The sequence below is a fragment of the Elephantulus edwardii genome, unplaced genomic scaffold, assembly GCF_000299155.1.
Source record: "Elephantulus edwardii isolate Elephantulus edwardi_28Jun2011 unplaced genomic scaffold, EleEdw1.0 scaffold00211, whole genome shotgun sequence".
NCBI classification, from domain to species: Eukaryota; Metazoa; Chordata; class Mammalia; order Macroscelidea; family Macroscelididae; genus Elephantulus; species Elephantulus edwardii.
This window is the reverse complement of record NW_006399961.1, coordinates 1,870,796-1,881,147: the sequence shown is the minus strand read 5'-3', so window position 1 is coordinate 1,881,147 and position 10,352 is coordinate 1,870,796. Positions and strand designations below refer to the sequence as shown.

Genomic DNA, 10,352 nt, shown 5'->3' with positions numbered 1-10,352 from the left:
CTTCGACAAGCACTGTGGCAATTGGACAATTAAAACAGACATTCGGGGGTGGGGAGAAGAATGAACTGGGGAGGAGGGTAGAGAAAACAGTGCAACAATGAATGAATGAAAACCCCAAATCTCTGTAAATGTTCACTAAAACTAATAAAATTTAATAATAATTTTTTAAAAAACCAAACCAAAACAAAACAAAAAAACATTGTGCACAACCAGTAGATCCTGAAATAAAAGTCACTGGCACTTACTGAACATTTATAGAGCTGACTGGACACTCTTGTAACTATCTCATTTAATCCTTGCAGCCAGCCCTCAGAGACCATGGCATTCTTGCCACAAACCGAGAGTGAGGCACCAGAGAAGTTAAGAAACTTGTTCAAGGTTTCAAACTAAGAAGTGGTGGAGCCAGGCTTCAGAAGCAAGTGCTGATGCTGCTCAGAATTATGTGCTGAAGCATCGAAATTGCATGAAGCTAGTTTGCATGATGACTGTTGGGTCAGTTGCTTTGACTGAGAATGCTGTTGGGCAAAGTATTGTCTTGGTACTTTGAACGACAGGTGGAGAGGGGCTAAGGGCTCAACTGCTAGCCTGCCTCCAGTGCCGTTGGAGAAAGACAAAGCAGTCTGCTTCTGTAAAGTTTCTAGCCTTGGAGACGCCAGAGGACAGTTTTAATCTGTTCTGGAAAGGGTTGCTATGAGCAGGAATTGACTTGGTAGCAATGAGTTTACATTTTTGTTTTAGTTTGTTTTTGCATTTTGTTTTGTTTCTTTTGAATGACAGGATGGTTTCAGAATAATACATAAGGAAATATTTAATCTTTTGGGAAAAGCTTTGTGGCTCTGGTAAAAAGTGATTCATTTTTCTTATAAAATGTCCAAAGGAATATAGAGATAGAGAGAGAGATAGAGAGAGATAAAAGGGAAAGTTCAAAACCACCAGAAGAAAAAAGAAAGAAACAAACTCTACTTATGAAGATGCTGATGTTGTATGTGTCATCAAGTCACCTGTGATACGTAGTGACCTTATGTACAATACTCTATCCTGAGCCAATCTCACAATCTCTGACATACCTACCCCTATAACCCTAGTCACTGTGTCAAACCATCTCATCTGGGGTCTTCCTCTCCTGTGCTGTCCCTCCACTCCACCAAGGACTGGTCCCTTTTGGCTATGTGCCCAAAGTATGTTAAATAGAGCTTCAAAATCCTTGCTTCCAAGAAGAAACTTGATTTCACCATCCTTCTCAGTCCGTGGAATGTTCAGTATTATTCTTCTCTAGCACCAAACTCATAGGCTTCAACCCTTCCCCTGTAATTCTTAGTCATCGTCCAGCCCTCTGATGCATAGCAAGTAACTGCGAAGACCATGGCTTGGATCAGGCACACCTTAGTCCCTAGAATGATATCATTGCTCATTAGCACTTTGGAGAGGTTCTTGAAAGCAGAGTTTCCTAATGCAATTTGTCTTTTTATTTCCCGACTTCTAGCACTAAGAGTCTTAATTGTTGATGCAAGCAAGCAGAAATTATTAGCAACCTCAATCTCTTCTCCATCTATCATGTTGCTGCCAATTGGCCCATTGGTGATATGATAATCTTCATTTTTTATGTTAATTCTATGCATAGAACTAGAAAATATAATTCCCTTAAAACATAAATAAAAACCACATACAGCTTTATTGTTTTCGTACTTTTAAGCAATTTTGCATACTTACATACATAGTTATAAGAAGCTCTGGTGGCCTAGTGTGTAAGGAGTTTCACTTCCAACACGAAGGTAAGCGGTTTGAGTCCACCAGCTGCTCTGAGGGAGAAAGATGGGCAATCTCCTTCTATATGACTTACAGCCTCTGAAAATCCACTGGAGGGGTCGCCTCTGGATGATTCTGCCTGGATGGCACACAACAAGAACCAGGGAAGGAGCTCTGGTGGAACAGTAGCTTAGGCACTGGAATGGTAACTCACAGGCCTCTCTACAGGAGAAATATGAGGCAGTCTGCTCCTATAAATATTTAGTCTCTTACACCCTATTAATTAGATCTGTTCTGTCCTAGAGGGGCACTGTGAGTCAGGACTGACTTGAATGCAGTGAGTTTATTTGGCATATATCTCTGTAGTTTTTTTATAAAGTCTGTATAAAACACTTTACGTAAATGCAATTAAACTAGGACCCATTTTTAAGAATTTATGCATTCACCAATATATTGTAGAAATAAAGACCACAATCATTTCTAATACTAAATAATAATTCATCACCGCTATTCCCTGTAGGCAGGCACTATAATTCATTTCATCAGGCTTTATTAAAAGTAATTTAGGTTGTTTCCCTAAGTCTTACATGAAAAATAACACTACCAAGAACATCCTATACACTTTTGAGAAAATTGTAATGATTCCCTTTGGGTAAATATCAGAAGACATGATTTCTGGGGAGTAGCAAGGAATGTACATTCGCATTTTGATATATATTGGTAAACTACCTAGATGAGCAAAAACTGAACAACATAATAAGCAGAGAAGGAATGCACTGTATCAAAAGGAATTGACTGATATTCAATCATATTAGGAGGTAGCATGATCAAGAGCCAATGACACCAAAGGAAGAATGAAAAACTGAAGTGCAGGTATTACTGAACAACAATATTCCACAAATTCACAAAATATCAACTGGATGATTCAACAAAGTAATGCGATACTAGAAGTGCTCATTTTTCGTCTATACCAAGATATCTGGAAGACAAGTACCTAAGTAGAAGATATTAATATCCTTGTCTATTGTCAAACATATGATCCGAAAGAATGATGATATTTTTTAAAAATATCACTAGTATCACATGCAAATAAAATTATGTTAAAGAAACTATAAAAATTATTGCAGCATTATATGGTCAAGTGTGGATTTTTTTTTTTTTAAATCCATTACAGTTGACCTTTCTGGTATCCAGCAACCTTAACTGCAGACACATGGTCTTGTAAATCATCAAAAGCTGTGGGACTAGGATAAGGGAAAGAGTATTTTCCACTTTGAGCAGCACAACTTGAGATGAGCAAGACTTCTGGCAGTAAGACTTGAGAAAGACTGGAGCAGACCCTGTTGATGAGACCCTGGTTTTGGTGTTGGAGAGACTGGGGCATTGTTGTGGAGGAAATGTGGTACGGTGTGACCTGAGGCTTCTTGAATTTGTGCTGGTCACAGTTAAAAGTTTGGCTGTTTTTGCCAGATCTTTGAGGGAGAAATTGACTTATGATTGCTCTGGGGTAAGCCTTTCTGGATGATTTGGATTTGACTGCTAAACTGAAAGTAGAGTCTGAACTAATTGAGGAATTGTGCTTTAGGACTGTTAGGATAAACTTGGATTTGTATTGTGAGATATTCTTTGCCTCCCCCCAAGCTCCAGCTTACTTTCCTAATAAACCCCATTCTCAGTATCACAGAGACTCTCAATAAGATGGATTAATACAGTACTACAACAATAAGACCAAACATAGCAATGGTTGTGAGGACTGTGCAGGACTAGATAGAGTTTTGTCGGGTTTACTTAGAGTTGTTAGGTTTTAAAATTAACTCAATGGCACTGAGCTGGCAACATCTTTCCAAAAGATTGTCTTGGGTAATACTCTATCAAGGTAAACACTGATCAAGGCTGGGTTTATAATGCTTGTTCATCTGATTGTTAATTAATCCACTTAATTTACTTTTTGTATTTTTCACTCTTTCTTCAATGTACACTTATTTTCTAGACACTCAAACACAACAGATATCATTATTTTTAAAGAACAAATTTATTCCTATGCAACAAAGTTTACCACATCATGTAAAATAATGAAAAAGCCTGAATAATAAAATAAGGAATGAATACACTAATTAAAGTATAAACAGACCCAAAAAACCCTCATGTAAAAGAGAATATTCCAGATGAATATTTAACAGCATGGGGAAATGATTATACTAAGATCTGAGAAAAAATTAGAATGCAAAATACAGAATAATCCCAATTGTGTTAGAATATATATGCTTAGAAAAAAAGGCTGGAGGAAAAATTTTAAAGACTAAAAGGAAAGACAAGAAGCTTTTAATGCAGGTTATCTTGGTAAGGTGGAATTTGGGATTCTTTAAATATTCTTCATATTTGTTTGCCGTTGTTAAATTTTCTAATAACACGGGACTAACACTTTAAAAAAGTCATCACGTTGGGAAAGGTAGAAGTTCAGCACAAGATACAAAGACTCTCTGTTAGGTGGATTGACACAGTGACTGTATGAGGATGATACAGGTTCCCATCTGTCATTGATAGAGTCCCTGCTCAATGATACCTAAGAACAATATTTAGCATTTATTTGGTTGGTCATTTATTTCTCTCAGTGTTTGTTGGCACCCTCGGTCATTTAATCCCATTACTAATTATTTGTTTGCAAAATAGATCATCTGGGAGGCTGGGCTGTATGAGGAGGAATGTGGCATCAGGATTGAAGAAAGATTCATCAACAACCTATGTTACACAGATAACATGACCTTACTTGCTGAAACTGAGGAGTACCTGAAGCGCTTGCTGCAGAAAGTCAAGGACTACAGCCTTCAATATGGACTGAAGCTCAACATCAAAAAAACAAATATTCTCACCACTGGACCGATTGGCAGCATTATGATAGACGGTGAAGAGGTTGAGATTGTTAACAGCTTCAGTTTTCTTTTTTTTTCCCCCCTATAATTATATTTTATTAATTTTCATAAACATTTACAGAGATTTTGGGCTTCCACTCATTCATTGTTGCACTATTCTCTCTACCCTCCTCCCAGTTTGTTCTTGTCCAAATGCCACAGTGCTTGTCAAAGCCAGTTCTGATTAATCTTCTTTGTCAGTGTATCCTTTGCCATTCCCTATCACTCCTCCCTGAGAGAGACTTCACCCTGACTCAGCTTCAGTTTTCTTGGCTCCACAATCAACACTCTTGATAACAGCAGCCAGGAAACCAAAAGTCAAATTGCATTTGTAAAGTCTTCTGTCAGGGAACTCTCCAGAGTACTGAAGAGCAATAACGTCAGTCTAGAAACAAAGGTGCGCCTGATCCATGCCATGGTCTTCACAATTGCTTGCTATGCATGGGCAATGACTAGGGATGATAGAAGGAGAATTGATGCCTTTGAGTTTGGTGCTGGAGAAGAGTATTGAATATACCACGGACTGCTAACAAGTTCGTCCTAGAGAGGGTGAAACCAGGCTGCTCCTTGGAGGCAAGCATTCTGAGGCTTCATCTGACATACCTTGGACATGTTGTAAGGCAGGATCAGTCCTTGGAGAGGGAAGTCATGCTTGAGAGGACGGAGGGACAGTGCAGGAGAGGAAGACCCACGATGAGATGGGTAGATAATGGGGGTAGGAGACAATAAGATTGGCCCAGGATGGAGCAGGATTTAGTCTGTTGTATATAGGGTTGCTATGAGCCGCAGGAAACTCGATGGCATATAACAACAACAACAATAACAATGATTATTTGCTTTCACTTATTCCAAGTACGAAGAAGCCTGGAGTTAAGGGTTCAACTGTTAATTGAAAAGTTAGTGGTTCAAAAACGTGGTGAGAAAAACTCAACTGCCCCGTAAAAATTCGACTCTACAACTCAACTCATTGTTGTTGAGTCAGAACCTACTCATAGCTGACCCTTCAGTTGATTTTCAGAGACTGTAATTTCATTTGTAATTGACTTTCCGTCTCCTGGGAGGAGACTGCCCGTCTTCCTCCAGCAGAGCCCCTAGTGGATTCCAATCACCAAAGAAGCACCACCTTTGAGGTAGCAGCCCAAACTCCCTACGGACTAGGCCACCCGGGCTCCCTCTGTAAAGACTGTTGTTGTGTACCATCTAGCCAGAACAGTCCCACAGCTGAGCCTCCAGGAGGTTTCACACAGGAGATTGCCCATTCTTTTCCTGGGGAGCAGCTGGTGGATTCGAATTTAAGATCTTTGGGACTGCAGCACCGCCTCTTACCACGAGAGCTTAGAGAACTCTGCAGAGCCGTTTCCCTCTGCCTAATAGAGTTACTATGAATCCAAATCAAAAGAATGACGTACACCAACACCAGCTATAGCATCTGGCTCTCAAACGGGTTTTCAGAGGCCGTAAGTAAATTGAATGGGAGGAGATTGCCTAGCTTTATCTCAACAAGCTGCTGGTGGGTGCTAACTGCCAAAGTCTCTGCTTTGGGGTTAGCAGTAACTCCTTGCGGGTTATGCCACCAGAACGCCTACAAAGACCAGCTGATTCACATCAACTTCATTTATCTAGAAGGCAATGGGAGCCTTTGCATTTGTTTTCTGCAAAAGAAGGTTACCAGCACAGCTGAGTTTTGGGAATTGTGGCGCCCATCCGGAAGCACATGTTGCAAATCTGCCAGCTGTTCTGCGGGAGAAAGCGGGAGTGGTGGGGAGTATCTCAGTGTTTGTGGTCTGGGTGGGCTTCCTGTAGGAGGTAATATTTCTAAATTGCTAATTCAAGACGAAGAGGAGGGGCCCTTCAGAGTCAAGCCCAACACTGTGTTAAATGGCTAGAAGCGCAGTCATGCAGCCCTGCCAGCCTTCCATACGTCCGTACGTATTGTTATATCTTTAGTCACAAAAACTCTCCTCGGTATAAATATGCCCTGAAGGCTGAGCGGTCTGGAAAGATGCCCACCAAGACTGGCAAAGTGGGGCATGAGTCCTCCCGCTGGGAACTAGGCCATCAGCCCTGGTGGCAAGTGGTTGATGTCATGACATCCATCCCCAGGGGTTTCATCACGTGGTCCTCACTACCACCATCCCGCCCCCAACCTGGTTTCTGATTTTTTTTTTTCTCTCTCCTCCATGCTGGGACAAACCTGGCCCCTTCAGGTCCTTAGGAGACCCGAGTTGGGCGGGGACAAGGGTGGGGAGGTTGAAGGCCGACGGTAGGGGGCGCTGGAGCACACTGGGCTTTGACTATAAAAGGACAGTGAACTTGGGAGCCGGCGGACCTCGGCGTTCATTGTGTGAGCCGCTGGGGGGAGCCCCTGGGTTGGAGGTGGTGGTGGGGTGTCGCCAGATCAACCCATCATTCTCCCATCTGATGCCCAAACCAGAAGCCCCAGAGGCAGGGACAGAGGCCAGGAGGTGTGTGTGTGGGGGGCAACGCCTGCACCTCCAGGGTCCTGCAGGTAACCCAATTCCTCTGGGCGCTGTTCCCCCACTTCCTGCAGCCTAGGTCACCAAAAGGGGGCGTGAGTGGGGGCGGGGCCGCGTGCCGTGAGGAATTTTTTTAAAGGTAATTAGCATCCTCTGATCCCATTGGCTTTCCGCCTGCCCTGCTTTGCATAGGCCCGCCCCGCTGGCTGCACGGCGTCTGCAGGGACTAGTCCAGGTTTGCAGCCTCCGCGGCCGCTGCTGCGCTTCAGTGCGGAGCGGGCAGCACCGGGAACCGCCGCCGGTGCGAACCCAGAGCCGGGAGCCGGGAGCCAGTTGCCCGCGGGGGCTGCGGCGGCTGCGGCGGCGTCTGGGGCCATCTCGGTCCTTTGACCACTAGCCGGCAGGCCCGGCGGCTTCCGCGCCCGGCGGAGTCTAGAGGGGGTGTGGGCCAGGCACTTTTGATTTTGGAGGAAGGGGGCTTGTCCGGTCGTGAGCTTCCCACTGGCCAGGCTCACTCAGGCGTGCGCCCCTGCTCCGGTCCCGCCTCCGGAGGATGCCCCTGGGGTCTCTCCGGTGTGCTCGGGCGGCGGCTCCGGGAGGCAGCCGAAAGTAGTAGCGCTTGGTAGTGGCGGCTGGTGGGAAAGTGAGCCGAGGCGCCGCGGACTCGGCTCTCCACCGCGCCCTGCCGCCAACCCGCCGCTCCTCGCAGCTCCTCCCAGGCGGCCACAGCATGAAGTGGCGCAGCGATGGCCAGGAGAGGTAAGAAGCCCGTGGTACGAACACTGGAGGATCTGACGCTGGACTCGGGTTATGGTGGCGCGGCAGACTCGGTGCGCTCCTCCAACTTGTCCCTGTGTTGTTCTGACTCGCACCCGGCGTCCCCGTATGGCGGGAGCGGCTGGCCGCCTCTAGCTGACTCCATGCACAGCCGGCACAACAGCTTCGACACTGTCAACACTGCCCTGGTGGAAGACTCCGAGGGGCTGGACTGCGCCGGCCAGCACTGCTCGCGGCTGCTGCCGGACCTCGACGAGGTCCCCTGGACCCTCCAGGAGCTGGAGGTGTTGCTCCTGCGCTCGCGGGAGCCCCGGGCAGGCCCGGTGGCCCCCGGCGGCCTGCCCAAGGACGCACTGGCTAAGCTCTCGACGCTGGTGAGCCGGGCGCTGGTGCGCATCGCCAAGGAGGCGCAGCGCCTGAGCCTGCGCTTCGCCAAGTGCACCAAGTACGAGATCCAGAGCGCTATGGAGATCGTGCTGTCCTGGGGCCTGGCCGCTCACTGCACGGCGGCCGCGTTGGCCGCGCTGTCCCTCTACAACATGAGCAGCGCCGGCGGCGACCGCCTGGGCCGCGGCAAGTCGGCGCGCTGCGGCCTCACCTTCTCCGTGGGCCGCGTGTACCGCTGGATGGTGGACAGCCGCGTGGCGCTGCGCATCCACGAGCATGCCGCCATCTACCTGACGGCCTGCATGGAAAGCCTCTTCCGGGACATCTACGCGCGGGTCGTGGCCTCCGGGCTGCCCCGGAGCAGCAGCGGCCCCAGCTCGGGTCCCAGCTCCAGCTCAGGCCCGGGCTCGGGCCCCGGTGGTGCGGCCCCTGCGGCGGACAAGGAGCGGGAGGCGCCCGGAGGGGGAGCGGCGAGCGGCGGCGCCTGCAGCGCAGCCAGCAGCGCCAGCGGGGGCAGCAGCTGTTGCGCCCCGCCAGCCGCTGCCTCTGCAGCCCCGCCGGCCCCCGCCGCCGTCGCTGCCAACCACCACCTTCACCACCACCATGCGCTCCACGAGGCTCCCAAGTTCACGGTGGAGACATTAGAGCACACAGTCAACAACGACTCGGAGATCTGGGGGCTCCTGCAGCCCTACCAGCACCTTATCTGCGGGAAGAACGCCAGCGGTAAGTGGCCACGCGGGCGCCGCCACCCCTTCCCACCCGACCACGCCAACTCCGGGCACAAGTTTGCCTCGCGACCCTCTCCCGAGTTGCTCCAGTCACCCGCGGCTGTCCCGAGCTTCTGCCGGGCAGCGCGATACCCTGCTGCTCCCTCCTGGGCACTGGATGCGCTCACTGTGTGCGGTGCCCAGGGTCCCAGGTGCGGGAGCGCAAATTCCACACCCGGGCTGTGTCGCTGCGCGGCCTCCGGGAGGCGGAGGCGCGGTGGGCGTAACCACCATGTGGGGGGCAGGCTTGCAATCCTTCTCCCCTAGCGCATACTTTCTGCCAGAACTGTTTGTTTTGACCTTGAGGATGCCAAATTCCTGGGAGCCGAGTTTGGCTTAGGAGTGGGCGCGTTTCTTCCTTACCTTCCTCTCCCCCCTCCCCCCTTCACTTCCTTGCGCCCTCGGGAGACACCGGCGGTGCCCCAGGGATGGAAAGGCCTCAGCAGCAAAGGGACAGTGATTTAGAGTTTGATGGACAGAGAGACAGAGAGGAGGTGTGTGTGTGAGCGCGTTCATTTATGTGTCCCAAGTTTTTCCTGGGCTGCTTTTGCAGGCCCACGCGCACAGCTGGTGGGAGCAGCGCAGTGGACCAGGTCCCCACTTGTGTTCGCCCAGCTCTTAGCGCTCTCGTTTCCCCTTGGCAAGGAGCTGCATCTGTCACCACTTGGCTGTAGTAGCGCCACTCGGGATCGGGGAAGGTGGAGCGGGGCGGGGGCTCTGAAGAAGCCGGGATTGCAGTTTAGGGCGTGGTTTCCAGCCGCTTCTGCCCTCGGCTCCCCACAGCTCCGGGTTTGGAGGCCTTGGCCCCTTCGGTTCGAACCTGCAGTTCTGGGGGCGGAGGGGGTGGGGGCAGAGGGCGCTGGTTTCCAAGAGCTCGAGCCGGCGGTCCGGCCTGTCTGCGAAAGCCGGGGCTAGACACTTCAAAGCTTCAATTTTCCACAGGAAATGGTAGAAGCGTAACTGGAGACTCTGAAAGCGAAATAAAACTTTGTTACACATTCGGCGGTTTGGCCGGAGGTCGCGCTGAAATTGGAGGTTGGAGCTGAAATCCAGCCTTTCTGGGCACATTTCATTCCTGTCGCTGCCTGTCTGCTTCCCGGGGCGTCGAGGGGGACGATGGGGAGCGCCCGGCCGAGCCTCTCGGGGGTGCCAAGTGCGTGCATGTGAGTGTGTGCGTGCGCGCGCGCGTATGGCCACGCGCCTATGCGCGCGCGCGCGGCTGAGTGTTTTCGGAAGAAAGCAGGCGCGCGGGAGCCCCTGAGAACCCGCGGGCGAGAGCGGGTCCC

General features: G+C 49.4%; 1 protein-coding gene and 1 pseudogene across 1 annotated transcript in view; one reads left to right on the top strand and one right to left on the bottom strand.

Moving 5' to 3' along the window:
- Positions 1-7,509, bottom strand: part of LOC102848604 — a 190,792-nt pseudogene extending 183,283 nt beyond the window's left edge.
- Positions 7,510-7,878: 369 nt separating this feature from the next.
- BTBD11 (BTB (POZ) domain containing 11) overlaps positions 7,879-10,352 on the top strand; it is a 520,423-nt gene continuing 517,949 nt past the window's right edge. Inside the window, exon 1 of the mRNA XM_006897535.1 lies at positions 7,879-9,022. Within this exon, the coding sequence (XP_006897597.1) occupies positions 7,879-9,022 (1,144 nt within the window). The remainder of the gene's footprint in view (positions 9,023-10,352) is intronic.